At 35.3% G+C, this 15,907-nt stretch overlaps 1 protein-coding gene across 1 annotated transcript in view; it reads right to left on the bottom strand.

The window, feature by feature from the left end:
• Positions 1 to 15,907, bottom strand: part of LPGAT1 (lysophosphatidylglycerol acyltransferase 1) — a 93,603-nt gene that overhangs the window by 14,962 nt on the left and 62,734 nt on the right. Inside the window, exon 7 of the mRNA XM_069108761.1 lies at positions 10,422 to 10,548. Within this exon, the coding sequence (XP_068964862.1) occupies positions 10,422 to 10,548 (127 nt within the window). The remainder of the gene's footprint in view (positions 1 to 10,421; positions 10,549 to 15,907) is intronic.

The following is a 15,907-nucleotide window of genomic DNA, read 5'->3' as shown; positions in this document are numbered from 1 at the left end:
ACATATCCTGTTTGTACATAGTTGCTTGCATGTTTTCTCTCTCATTAGACTGTGAGCTCCTTGAGGGCAGGGGCTGTCTTTTGTCTATCCTTATAATCTCAGTATTTAGTGCAGTGCCCGGTACATAGGAAGTGTTTAATAAATGTCTAACTAAGAGGGTGGCTAGTTGGTGCAGAGCACCAGTCCTGCAGTCAGGAGGACCTGAGTTCAAATTCGGCCTCAAACAGGTCAAACACTAGCCACATGACCTTGGGCAAGTCACTTAACCCAAATTGCCCTGCATTGCCCCCTCCAAAAAAAGAAAATGTCTGACTGACAGACTGAATGTCTCTTCCACATGAAGCCCTTCAAATACCTGAACACAACTATAACATCTCCTGATTCTTCTTTTCTCTAGGCTAAAGATGCTCAGTTCCTTCAGATCACTCTCATTGGACATTTCATTCTTGCGCTTACTATAGCCTATCTTAAATTGTATTTATTTCTTTACATATCTTATCTCTATTAGATAATAAGCTCCTTAAGGGCAGGTTACTTTTTGTTTCATTTCTGTATCTCCAAACACAACACCCTGTGCATACAGTAGGTGCTGAATGAACATATAATGAATTAAATGAAATACTTCATAAAATCTAAATCCCTCCTTTTGTCCAATATGCTTTTCAATTAAAAATTTGCAACCACTTTTCCTCTTTGGAATTGTATAGGTAATATGTCTACTCTTATTAATTGCAAAGGATAGGTAATTTTAAAAATATAGTCTGTGGTTTTGGTAGTAAAGTTAGTATAAAATATTATTTCTAACAGACTGATACGAGTTTAATTAATTGTGATGGTAGAAATTTCAAGCAATAGATAATATAAAGGTTATGTTTTTAGGAAAAGAAAAAAAATTCTAGCAAGGACAAACTTATAAGGTAGGAAGAAATAAGAAAATAGTAACATCTAAAATTGAAAAACTTAAAACTTTCTCCAGAAAAATTTTTATGGGTTCAAGGAGAGTTCACATACAATGAATAAAATGGATGAGAATTGTCCTTGGAATTGAACCATGCAAACAACTACACAGTAAATTCGGCCAAACAGCTGACCCACCAAAAATGATCTCATCACTTGACCTCACTGATTAAGTGCTACAGCAACCTTATAATTTCAGTCTAGATGAAATGAGGCAGCAATAGTTTTCAGAATTGGCCTAGAATAAATTACTACCTCCCACTCAAAGACTAAGAACAGGAACAGGGTGGAACAACAGTGAAAAAACAGGTATCAAAATTCATGTTGGGTTTGTTATGGTATTTGTCCCATTTTGCCAGGCACGAGTTAGAAAATCATTTAGGGCCACTCAAAAGCAAGTATGTTAAAAGACACTGATTGAAAGAAGACTTTAGAGTAATACAGATGTCAAGGTTCCCAAAACAGAAAAATGACCTGACAAGGTAATTACAAAATACGCAGACCATGAAAACTTTGCTTTTCACTGAAGAGCCAAAGAAATGTAGAACTTGGTCCCACTTGTGTTTGAGCACTAACATAGTACCTTGAACTTTTTGTAGATGCTCAATGAATATTTACTGATTGCTTATGTCAACTCAGAGATAGCAGCCCTGATATCTGATAACCTTGAATGGCCTATAAGTGGTTTTCTGTATTTGTGCAGGGTGCTATCTGGGAGACAGAAATGTTACCATATATGAACTATAGCACTTATACACATTATATTAAATACTAGAATGGTAACTGGAAAGCTCTACACCATATTTCCTTATAGAAAATTTACTAGCTACCAGAATGTTTAAAGGAAAAATTATCTGGACTTTTTAATGGTGCCAATTTCTTAGCATAAATTGTTTAAGAAGTTTGATTTAATGAGGAAGGTAGGTAAACTACTCCCCAGAATGAGAAGCTTATGTCATTTTCCTTTTAGTTCTTTTGACCAGTCCTTATAGGGCATGAAAATAAGGCCTGTCACCATCCTAGATGTCTTCTTCTGGATCCTCTCAAGTTTATCAGTGTGGCTAGATGGCACAGTGGGTAGAATGTTAGACATGGAGTCAAGATGACCTGAAACCAAATTCTGCCTCAGATAATTAATTATAAGCTGTGTGATACTGAACATGCCACTTAGCCTCTATTTGCCCCAACTTCCTCATCTGCAAAATGGGAATAATAATAGCATCTTACCTTTTAGTGCTATATGAATGATACACTGTTGTTGTTATATTCCCTAAAATGTGATGCTAAGAACTAAGCATAATATTCTTACTGGCTGCCAAGATTATACTATTGACTTATATTAAAGTTTCAGGCCATTAAAACTTCCCACATCTTTTTCTGATGTTGTCTAGCCACACTTTACCCATCATACTATTCTGAAATTAATTTTTTAAACCAAGTGTAAGTTTTTACATTTATCATCCCTATTAAATTGCCTTTTATTAGATTCAGCCCTGTCAAGCTCTAGTCTGTCAAGATCTTTGAAATTATGACTTGGTCATTCAATATGCTAACCATCCCTCCCAAATCTGTGTCAGATTCACATTGGATAAGCAATCCATCTATGCCTTTTATCCAAGTTATTGATAAAATGCTAAAGAGCATGGGGCCAAAGCACAGATAGCTGGAAAATACCACCACAGACATCTTTTCAAGATGACATCCAATAATTAATGGCTATTATTTTTTCAAACAATTCTGAATCTGCCTTAGGATAAGCTACGGTTGTATCTATGACCCAGTTGGGTTGATGTGAGCTATTTTCAAAAAGATATCTATTAATTTTTTTTCACTTAACAAAAGCTGATTATCTTCCAACTCCTCATTTCACTGAAAAACAAAACCGTTATAATAAAGATACACAGTCAATTCGCATGTATAATTGGCATCATATTGCTTGCTTTCTCAATAAATGGAGGAAGGGGGATGGCTAGGTGGCGCAGTGAATAGAGCACTGGCCCTGGAGTCAGGAGGACCTGAGTTCGAATCCGGCCTAGGACACTTGACACAATTACTAGCCATGTGACTTTGGGCAAGTCACTTAACCCCAATTGCCCTCCAAAATTAAAAACAAAAATAAGTGGAGGAAGGACTGAAAGGAGGGAGAGAATTTGGACTTGAAAATAAAAATTGAAAAAAAAAGATGCATAGTCAAACAAAACAAATTCCCACACTAGATATGTAATGTCTTGATTAATCCATACTGGTTTTCTGTGATCATGGTTTCTTTTACTAGATAGACACTAAGCATTACTTTAATACTAGGAATATGGAACAGACCTGTGATTTAACTGGTATAAAGAACCCCTAGGTGAGGAAACTTCCTCCAGTGGAGGGTGGCACCTTTGTTGCAAATCACAGTCTTAGAGTTGCCAAGAATATAGAGAGGTTAAGTGATCTGTCCAGGCTCACTGCCTGTGTCAGAAGTCATACTTGAACTCAGATCTTCTGGATTGAAGGCCAGCCCTTTATTTATGAAGCCTGGAATTTTGCTATGAATTAAAGACAAGCTTATTGGTCCACAGTTTGCAAAGTCATTGTCTTTGATTTTGTGACCAGGACACAAACCCGCAGTTCCTAATATAATTCATGTGGTCCTGGTGATTTGTACTAATCAAGTTCAGATGGGTACTCTTTTACTCTTTCTCCCTACTTATGGGTTTCAACTCCCTGTTGACCTTTTCTGAACTGTCCTTTCCAGTCCAGATCACTCTCCTTAGAAGAGAAAATAGAATGGTAAGAGATGAATAATTTAGTTATCATAAAAACCCTGCTTAATAATGCTCACCTACCTGTGCTCTGTGTCTGAGATAACCAAAGACACATTGCTGGCTTGTGTACATGATAAACCAAAATATGACAGCCACAAATATTTCAAGAGTCAATAGGTATGCTTTAAAGCCACCTTGAAGCAGAATTTCAGATGCTATAGCAAAACCCTAATCATAATAACTTGGTGTATGATAATCACAAACTAAAAGTAGTGAGGGAGGAAATGGAATTAGCAGAAAAAAATAAGAACTTAAGAGACAGACTCACAAAACAAATCACCGTCTTTTCTCTCTATAAAGTGAAGAATAACATAAATTTTTTCTGGTCACACTAATTTGTGTATAATAGTCAACAGAACCAGCTTCCAGGCTATTGGCAGTAAGTGAAACAATGTATGTAGGCAGCAGATCTTTCTGTTAATGGTATGTGCATGTCTAGTTACCCTTGTTACTCTAACTTCATTGAAATGAGTAACTATAATCCTCTCCCTATTCTATAAAGTATTACTGGTACCTTGCACACAATAAGTCTGAAACAGATAGTAACAATAGCTCATATTTCTCCTTTCAAACAAGTTCACCAGCCAGTTATTTATTCTAATATTTTTTATTCTTATTTATCTGCTCCAGACTGAACGATATTTTACATAAAATATCTGTTGAATGACTCAATGAGTGAACAAACAAATGAATGCAGATAATACTGGGGCATTGATAGGTGACATGATTTGTTGTACTGTTTAGTTAATATTTTAAGGGGGAGGTTGTACTTATCACTGACCAATTTTAGGAGAATAATTAATTCAATACATTTTTAATTAATACCTATTATGTATTTTCCTATTAAGATTATTGTTGATCATTCTATTGCCCAATGAGTATCTGTTGAGTAAATGAATGAACAATATTACCCTGGATACAATGAAAAACATACCTTGCCACCTTTAGGAAGGATCATTGGTCAATAAGAACTGAGTCAACTTTCTTATTTTTATCAATTATAATAATCTCTTTGTAGAAGTATGTACAATATAACACAACTTTTTAAAGTATACACATGGTACTTTACTTGGACTTTTGTATTAGAAACATTGAAATTAGGTTTTGTTAGCCTGCTAGATGATGCAGCGAGTAGAATTAGACTTGGAGTCAAGGAGACCTGAGTTAGACTCCTGCATCAGACATGTACTAGCTGTGTGACCCTAGTTATGTCACTTAACCTTGTTTACCTCAGTTTCCTCATCTGTAAAATGGGAATAATAGCACCTACTTGTTACAAGTATCAAATTAGCTAACATATATTTTACTGTTGTATTTATATAAATAACAATATAAATGTTATTATTATTAATAATAATATAATTATCAAGAACTTTTTAAAAAGTAGGTGTCTGTGACTAACAGTTTATAAGAACTAGGTGACAAAAACACTAAATTTTAAATCAAATTGTCATATTTAAAGTAATCTCAGGTGTGTGGTGTAAAAATTCTTTGCCAATAGCAAAAGACTATGGATAAATTAATTTTTTTGCAAACATACCTATTACTTGAAAGCTTACACACCCACAAAATTTAATTAAACAATACTGAGGGCCTACTTCCAACAAGGTTATGTTCTATATGTTAGGAAATACAAAGATAGAGAAGGCAGTCCTTGTCCACAAGCACATAAATAACTGCAATCCATGGTCAAAACGGTTAAGTGTTATGCAACAGGGACAAAGAGATTCTTTATATAACAGCCACTGAAGAGCTCAAAATGGAAATGTTATCAACAAAGATTTCTTCATCTCATATTATCTCTATGGAACAGCTTAAAATAAGACTTAAAAATAAGGTTCCCTTCACCCTGAATGAAGTTGTTTTTTGTGCAGAGAAAAAACTTTAATTTTTACTTGGATGCATGATCTATCCTATGTTTGTTCTATAAATCTTATTAACAAGACATTTTTGAGACTGGTAGTTATACAACTGCTTGACTTCTGAATGAATGTATTTCAAAATGATTAGTATATTTGGTCTGCCAGCTGGCAACACTAAAATATATGTTTCCACAACCATTTCTGCACTGTGCTCCTTATAACAGATTGCCGTCAGAATAATCTACACATGACTTCTAGTCTAATAAGAATAATGCCTTACACTTATACAATCATTCACATACACAATATTGTTTGATCCTCAAAACCACCGTAGGAGGTGGGCATTATTATTCCAAATTTAAAGATTATAAATCGGCCTAGATATTTTAAGTGAACCAGAGGGCAAGGTGAAAATTAAAAGTCCACCATTTATCTCCTAAAAGCAACCCCAAAATGAAGAATCCTAGGACTGATACCAGCAAAAATTAGTCTGTTGTACAAATTCGAGAGAATCTCTTCACCAGTAAGCTGTACAGTAGGCCAGTGGTGTTAAACTCAAGAGAAATAGGCACTAATCTGTACAAAAGGATCCCTGTTGGCAAAGAGTTGGAAATTGAGGGGATGTCCAGCAATTGGAGAATGGTTGAACAAGTGGTGATATATTAATATGATGGAATACTATTGTGCTCTAAGAAATCATGAGCAGGCAAATTACAGAAAAACCTGAGTGAAGAAAGCAGAACCAGGAGAACATTGTACACAGTAACAGCAACACTGTGTGATGATCAACTATGACAGACTCAGCTCTTCTTCGCAATACAACTATCCAAGACAATTCACAACAGACTCATGATGGAAAATCTTCTCCACATCCAGAGAAAGAACGATGGAGTCTGAATGCAGATTGAAGTATACTAGTTTCATTTTTTTTCCTCTCATGGTTTTTCCCTTATATTCTAAGTCTTCTTTCACAACATAATTAAAGTAGAAATCTGTTTAATATAATTGTACATGTAAAAAAAAGGATCCCTTTGTGCCACATACTATGTGCCAAATACTGACTATAGATGTTTTAAAAACATTATCTATATTTTATTGTATTTTTGTTTTGTGAAAAATTTCCCAACTTCATTTTAATTTGCTTCAGGCCATATGTGAGCATGTTATGGGCCACATGCAGTCTGCAGGGCACATATTTGACACTTCTATTATGAATCTTTGGCTATAGCAACCACAAAACAGTGAAAAAACAACACATTCTTGTGTGACCTCCTCCTTCTACTTCCAGAGTGACAGTGGTGAAGAGGTAGAAGGGGAGTAGAAAGTGCTAAGAATCAGACTACTTTTATTTTTATTTATTTATTTTTTAAAGCAATTGGGGTTAAGTAACTTGCTCAAGGTTACACAGCCAGTTATTTCTGGGTGTGGTGCTAAGTATCAGAGCCTGGATTCGATCCCAGGTCATCCCGACTCTGGGGCCGGCGCTCTTACTCACTGCGCCACCTGGCCACCCCTAAGCAATTGGGGTTAAATAACTTGCTCAAGGTTATACGGCCAGGTGTTTCTGGGTGGTTGCTAAATGTCTGAGCCCAGATTTGATCCCAGGTCATCCCAACTCTGGGGCCGATGCTCTTACTCACTGTGCTACCTGGCCACCCCTGAATCAGACTACTTTTAGATTAACTCTGAATGTGAATAGCTGCTACAAATGTCAGATCTTCCTTTTATTGGAATTCAATCTTGATATTCTCTTGATAAAACCATAAGACAAGATTGCTAGTAAAGGAGATCCTAGCTGAATGGAAAGATAGTTCATAAGTTCTCTTTGGAAGGGTCGAGTTGCCAAAGCTGTTTTTATCATATCTCAAAGGGCCTCAAGAATCATTGTTTCATGGGATACTTGTTCAACTTGTCTTACACAGATCAAAACGAACACAAAAAGACCACTGTATCTTAGGTGCTAGTATCCATTGCAGAAGACAAAGTTGAGAAATTCTACCAAGAATGTGACAAAAATCTTCCAAACCAAATCAACGTCTACTTCGATAATCATAGACTTATAAGTCAAAAGTGAGCAGAACAGTGGTGTATTTTGAGGGTATTTTGGAAAATAAGGCTCAAGCTTAAAAATCAAAAGAGGCTAAAAGCTTATGGCTATTTAGAAGCCTCATGTATATACAATATAAACACCATCTTTGAGAAAACAATCAGAAGATGTTGAATTTGATAAATATCAAATACCACAAAAACAATTAAATTAACTATATCTTAATGAACAAGAAACAGATGGTTACTGACTGGGACTCATATGAGAAGAAGTTGTCTTTGTATAATCAAATCATTAAATAATTAAAGCTAAAGTAAAAACCAGCACTGAATTAGGAAACAGGAAGAAGAGAAGAAACCGAACAACTGTAATAATTTCAACCTGACCTATTCAAACAAGTTGTCAATGTTGAAAAACTGGATATAGAAAAGAGCAAAGATAATGAATTTGATTATTACTATTTCCTGCAAAAATTTAACCAACAGAAAGCAGTTCCCACAACAAAAAGGCCAAAGAAACGCCAGAATTGTCAGTAAATACTTTATCTTGCTGAGAAGAAAGACATGGAAGCCAAGGGCAACACTGATTTAGGATACAAGCTCATCTGTAAAGTGCTACAAAGAAGGATGATGAAAGACTATAAGTATTACTGCCTTGTAAAACAGTGAAAAAAAGTGAAAGTTTTGTAAAAATAAGTCTAAAGAAATCGTGGTATGACCCCCCTCAACTGAACTACATTATCTCAAAGACTTTTGTAGATGAAACCAGCAGGAGAAAAAAACCAAAAAAATAGACAGGAAATTTAACAAATAAGAATACATTTATAATAGTCTATTTTCATCATCAATGGATAATGGAGCCACAATTTCTGGACTCTAATGCCTCAATCCTAGATGTACTATATAAAGGAATCTGAAATAACACTTAAGACGATTAAGTTGGAAAGATAAGCTGGACCAGAACTGAAGAAATTTATGCTGTGGAAACACAACTTTGAAAACACTAAGGTTTACTTTACAAAGTGTATCTCATGTTTTTTCTGCTCAACAGGATACAAGTTTCTTGAGCTCGGGAACTATTTCTTTTCTGTCACCGTATCCCCAGTACCCATCACAGTGCCTGGCATATAGTAAATGTAAATGCTTACTGAATTAATGAGTTGGAGAGAAGCCAAAAAGTTCTATGGGATTTCCAAGGTGGAAAGTCATCACTATCAGGACTTGATGAAGATTTCCTGGAGAAAGTGACATTTCAGCTGAGCTTTAAAGACTAGGTAAAGAGTTCAATGGGTTGAGCCGTAGGAAAGAAGGGAGTATGCCAGTCACAGGAAACAAAGAAAGGGAAGAAACAAAATATAGATGGATATGGGGGACTATGAGTAGTTCTGTTTTGCTAGAACATCAATTACAGGGAGGGTAGGGGAAGATCATCATCTCCAGTCTCCTAATTTTATGGAAAAGGAAGCTGATTCCCCAAAAGGTTAAGTGATTTACTGAAGGTTCCACAGGTAGCAGACAAACTTAGTAAGATTTTAGCTTGCTCTGATTGTTATTAAACATTTTAATGATCCCTAATCTTACAATCAACCATTATGATTATATACTACTCATACATCATTTATACTACTAAGCTATACCTCTTATTACATTTCCTATTTTCCCTCCCTCTAACTGGGCCACTGATATCTTTCATGTCATGATGTGATCCTCCTGCAGAGTTTAGGTGCATCTGACAGTAGTAATAATATAGTTGACATTTCATAAGGTGCTTTACCTATATCATAATATGATCCTGACATATTCCTAACTTCAGAATTAGAGTATCACATATAGAAGAAAAATGAAAACCTTGGCTAAAATGACATATGTATGTGTACGTGTCTGTGTGTGGTATACATACACACAGACACACGCAGATATACAGATACAGAACTGAGGAGAAGGACTAGAAGAAGAGATTATGGAGTGATTTTCAAAGAGATGATTGCAAAAGCCATGGGAACAGATAATATCACCAAGTGAGAAAAATACAAAGAGAGAAAAGAGCCAAGGACACAACAATGGGAAACATCCTAGTTTAGGGGCAGAATAATGAAGAACCAGTAAAGAAAACGTGGGTCATCAAAACAAGCAAGAAAAGATCATTAAGAGTACAGTATCATGGATGCCAAGAGTCTAGGGATTAACAAAAATGAGTGAAAGGCAACAGAATAAAATAATACACAAAAGCCAAGAAGGATGAAATAAGAGAGATAATTAGTAGCACTGGAACAGTTTCAAGAGAATAGTCAGAGCAGATGCCACATTACAAGGAATCGATGAATAAGAGCACTGAAACTGTAAGGAAAGAAGAGATAGTGAATATAGAATATTCTCTTTCTAGAAGTCTGATCATGAAGGGAAAAAAGATAGGACAGTAGCTTCAAGGTATAGGCAGATTCAATAAAAAGTTTTTATAGGCTATGTGGGGGATGCACACATATTTTTAGGATACAGGGGAGAAACCAGAAGAGCAAGCTACTGAAGATGCATGGACTTGACACAGGTTACAGAACTATTAACAGATCTGGAATTCAAATCATATGACTTCCAAAACCATTGCTCTTTCTACTACAGTTAGATGAAGTTTGGAAATGAAGACTCCAGAAAGCTATTCATACTGTTTGATCATTTAAAATAACTGCATGATATTACAAATACAGTAAAAAGTACATTAAAATTAAACTGAACTGAGGATTTGTCCTACCTGTAATGAACATGAGTGACTGTTGGTCGCCTATATCCAAGAATCCAGGTTTGGATGTCTATAGGTTCAGTTTTAGGATAAGCTATGGTTGTATCTATGACCCACTGGAGACCTTTTGGTTTATTCTCTAAGAACAAAGAGAAAGAAAGATGATTAAAAATGAACCAATTTTTATATTAACACTATCAAGGGTTAAAATTTTTGACAGTATATAGCATAACAACAAAACTCTATAAGAAAATATTACAGACTCTGGTGTTGCCACTATGTAAGATGTATAATGTATCATAAAATTAAATATTCCTTTGGTTTATATGTTACTTTAAAACAATATATTTTTTTAAGAATTCGTATCTTTAAAGCATTATGAGTCAACTTGTAATTATTTGACCTAATTGGGACAAAAAACAGTATGGAAGAACAAAAAACAATTTACATTTAGCTTATAAGTTGTTTTTATTATTATGTTTGAATGTAGATGTTTATTTTGGAAATTTACAATAACTTAAAGTTACACAATCACATTTACCCATTTTATGTCTTGCCTGATATTTTATAATCAGAATGCTACCGAACATGGTTATTTGTTATATCTTTCTTTCTTTCTTTTTTTAAGCAATTGGGATTAAGTAACTTGCTCAAGGTTACACAGCCAGTTATTTCTGGGTGTGGTGCTAAGTATCTGAGCCCAGATTCGATTCCAGGTCAAGCCAACTCTGGGGCCGGTGCTCTTACTCGCTGTGCTACCTGGCCGCCCCATTTGTTATATCTTTCAAGAAATTTTCTATGAATTTGATGTATGGATGATGGAGACCTCTTCTTGAAGAGAACTTTTAAGGTAGTGTTCTACTGAATCAAATGCTTTTTCATAATCAACAAATAAATACAATAGAATTTTGTATTTTGCAGTCAATTGAGAAACAGTAAAGATATGGTCCATTTAAAAGTTATTAGTGCCCTTATGTCCTCATCTAGGATGTTCTTGGGCTTTCAAGCTCGTTAAACAAACAATAAACTCAAAAACCCATGTGTTCATATTAATCAGACAGTATTTAAAACTGAGAGATCACTGTGTGCCATAGATACTTACCATGTGCCATTAAACAGAAACATCATGGTCTTTGTTCTTACAGAACATTTAAATTCTGAGTAATCCACAACCCTCTTTTCTGCTCCCCCCAAAAGGACTGAAGATAACACACACAGAAGGGAGGGACGGAGGGAGAGGGAGAGAGAAAGGCAGAGAAACAGAGAGAAGAGGGAGGGAGGTGCCGGAAGGAAGTGAGAAAGATTCTCTAAAGCTATGAAGCAAGACTTGTCTAAAATTTAACTTTGGAATCTTTAATTGCCTTTCTAAAGCATTATAACCCTTGATGATAAATTAGATAAAAATTTATTTTATTTTGGGAGAAATAACCAGAAGTCATGAGAAATTTTATCAAAAACCACTTCCATCAGGTACCCTTTTCGTCAAATTAAAAGACAGAATTTCTCCCACATGATGGATTTACCTTTAGGATTTAGAATCCCACAGGATATGGCTGAATGGATCTATTAAAAGATCAGCCACATTCCTCAGTTCAAGACTTATAAAACTCCCAAGCTTTGGCTTGGCTAACATTGCTGTAACTTCTCTCTAGCCATCAAGCTATTCAGAGCATTCATTTTCTAATAAAAGACTCTTTCCATTTTTTCTTTTATAAAATATGAATTGCTAGAGAAGTCTAGCAGCCAAGTACCTTGTTAGAAACAACAAATAGAAAGGGAAAATGTTAGATATAATCTCTTGTAGCTAGCTCATCTCATTTCAGAGTTTGATACTTTGTTGCCACTAAAGATACCCTTTTTTGGTAATCATGCACTTCAAATTTATTGAATTTATGACACATGCAAATCAAACACTCACAGCTAAAGCCAGGTATTCTGGCTATTTTTTTTACAAAGGTGCCTTGTGCACATTCATTGGCAAAAGTCTGATAATTCTTCCTCCGTCGCCTCGGATGGTTCTTCCTATGTTACCTCAGTTCTCTAGTCCTTCATCCAGTGATAAGTATCTACAGGCCCTGGTCTTCTCTTCCTAAACTCACCTCCAGCACCAGTTCTGATCCCACTCATCCTTACTTGACAGAACTATTTTATTTACTGATTACTTTGCTCCTTCCTTTAACCCTATTGTCCTTCTTTTTGCTCCATGAACCAAGTTTCCAACTTTTTATTCCAGTCTAACTTTCTTTCCAGGGCAGCTACATGGCACATATCCTTCTTCTTCTTCTTCTTTTTTTTTTTTACTTTTTGGGGGGCTAAGTGATTTGCCCAAAGTCACACAGATAGTGTGTCATGTGTCTGAGACCAGATTTGAACTCAGGTCCTCCTGACTCCAGGGCCAATGCTCTATTCACTGCGCCACCTAGCCTCCCCAACACATCCTTCTGAGTTAAAAATCTGACCCCAGATATTTATCAGCCATGTAACCCTGGGCAAGTCACTTAACCCTGTTTGCTTCAGTTCTTCATCTATAAAATAAACTGAAGAAGGAAATGGCAAATCACTCCAGCATCTTTGCCAAGAAACCCCAAATGGGGTCACAAAGAGTTAGACATGACTGAAAAACCACTGAACAACAACAAACTTTTCTTTCCTTCCCTAACTTGATTATTCTTAGGTTCAAAATCCAGGTTATACCAGTCTACTTTCAAGTTGAATCCCTACCAACAACTCCTTAAAGTTCATACCACCCAAAATCCCTTTTTGTAATGAATACATGATAGCGTGAGAGCTCTTCCTGACCATTCCATATCTGAATGGCAAAAAAACTTTTACTTTCAATTCCAACCCCACAAAAAAAGTATTTAATTTTGTTACAGAATTTTGGATCTGAAAAGGCTTCAGAGATTAAATTCTTCACTTATAACCTTTGATCCATGACACACAGTGGCTTTTTTTCAATCATCATCCTTCTTGATCTCTTCTATAGCATTTGATATTACTGACCAGCTCTTACCTTCTTGAGATTTTCATCTCTTATCTTCCATAACAATAAATTACATGCATCATCACCTCCCATCTTCCTGACAAACTTTTCTTGGTGCCCCTTCACTGAATTATCATTCTTCCACCTCCTAAGCATAGGCATTTGAAAATACTCTTTCGTTTGCTTAAATTCTTTTCTCCTTCCCTTCATTTATACCCATGTCTTCAATTATCATATTGGCAAGGTGACTCCTAAATCTATTATCTCCAGTCCCTTCACCCACTCAGCCAAATTGGTCTACTTGCTGTTTCCTATAATTAACATTGCATCTCCTGACTCTTTGTCTTTGCACAGACGATTTCCTCCTCATCTTCACCTTTTGCTTAAAATGCTTGTCCTCCTCTCAAGACTCAGCATCTACAAGAGGCCTTCTAATGCCTCAGATAGTTGTTTCACTATACCCCACCAAAGTGACATTGCATTTACTTTATAAATATTTTATACTTATCTGTGTATTTTTTTGTTTCCCCTAGTAGAAGTTAGGACCCTTAAGGGTAAAGAGTTTGTTTTTCTATCCTCAAGAACTATGACTTTGCTTTAAAATATACGCACACACATGTATATACATATATGCATGTATATATACACACATATGTATAAACATCTATAATTATATTTAATATAAATGCTTTACAATATAACATAATAGGTGCTCAATAAATGCCTGTTGAATTGAAATTATCTGAGACAACTGTGAGTCACTCAAGATGTTTAAGGGAATGATACTGTTTGATTTGTGTATAGTACTATCACTCTGGCACAAGTGTAGAAGATGAGAGATTGGAAACAGGGAGACCTATTAGGAGGTTATTGTAACAGTCCAAGCAAGAAGTGAAACATGCTTGGACTAGAGTAGATTCTGTAAGAATGAAGAGACCAAAAGGTAAATTCATTCATTCATTCAAACATTAAGTGCTTACTTTATGCAGCAAGATCATAGGATCTCAGCTAACAGAAACTTTAAGAGATTATTTCTAGGTTTCAGAGCTGGAAGGGACCTACATGATCATGTAGTCCAAATCCTTCATTTAACAAAAGAGGAAACCTGAGACCCAACAGGGTCACCAACTCTGACTTATCTATGATCTTATCTGCATGTATAATCTCTCCAACAGGGCATTTTGCAGCCTATTCATGTATTCAACTATTTAACTCATGCAACTCTTGTCTATGTCTTCCTATTGACACACAATATGATGTACACTAAACAGGTTCTTCCACATGAAACTGTGTGGGTGCCAAAGAAGAACAGGGGCTGTACCTTGCTTCATTCTCACTTTATCATCAGCCTATTTTTTGTGGTTATCTCTTTTTCTAATGACATCTTTATGCTGCTTCTCCTGTACAGTTTGTCATTTGTAATGTTTAACTGTAATATCATCTGTCCAAAGTCCTTCAAGTGATTCTTGAATTTAAATCTTTAGAGATTATAATATTCTATGAATGGTAATCACTTAAAAAATACAGATTGACATTAAACAACATGGGCCTTTGTTTTAGAGAGATTCTTGGGGTTATTAAAAGAACTGTTTAACTTTAAAAAGCCAATGTGGCTCACTCTCCTCCTATTTGGTTCTGGGATCAGCTTGTTGTCCATTTGCAGTCTTTCCAAAATATATGTCCTGATAGACCAATTCTGTGGGTTATCCTACCAACTGTATATCATATTCATATAAGGTATTCTTCATCTACTTTTTTTTTTTAAAATATTGTAGAGGTAGGATGAACTCTTGAGTATTTATGGACCCCACTTAGGAGGCTTTGAAATATTCTAATGAATGATGCATATCTAAACATGAGAATCTGGAGAACTTCCTTGATTACAGGGAGACCCTCTTCCGTTTCAACTCTGAAGTGGATAACATCCATAATAGCAGCAAATTTCTTTGTCAAGCATTGATCTCTTTGCTTTATGTCTCACTTGGTATTAATAATTGGATCAAAGTGTTATTTCTGTTATTACATGTTCCAAGGATTCTTGCATTATTACATATATATGGATGAGAACATTTTGGAATAGAGACTTTTAAGATGAAATTTTATTCCACTAAGCAAAATACAATTTTTTTAATAAGCATTATCAACAAAACAAAACATCACAATGGGGGACTTTTTTTTTTAACATCCTTTAGTGAATTGTTTGAGTTTAAAGACGTGGATATCATTTGTGAAATTTTGCCTTCTGCCTTCTCACATTTTAATCAGGGATGCTCTCAGCACTCATATATGCATATATGTATATGCACATACATATACCTATATATGTAGTTTTCAAAGATTCTGTCGAAATGGGAAATCAATAATTTGGGTTAATGATTATCGATATTTTTTCAAGTGTCTTTCTTTCTGATGATAAAAATGTGATTCCCTCCCCAAGTGTTTGATATCCACCCTCTTACAAAAGCCTTGTGCATTAAATCAATGTTGCTCTCAAACTTGTGTCATCTTCAACACA

The sequence above is a fragment of the Petaurus breviceps genome, unplaced genomic scaffold (assembly GCF_028583685.1).
Source record: "Petaurus breviceps papuanus isolate PSGF00001 unplaced genomic scaffold, PetGlider_PUasm1.0 90434, whole genome shotgun sequence".
Taxonomy (NCBI): domain Eukaryota; kingdom Metazoa; phylum Chordata; class Mammalia; order Diprotodontia; family Petauridae; genus Petaurus; species Petaurus breviceps.
This window is presented reverse-complemented; position numbering and strand designations above follow the sequence as displayed.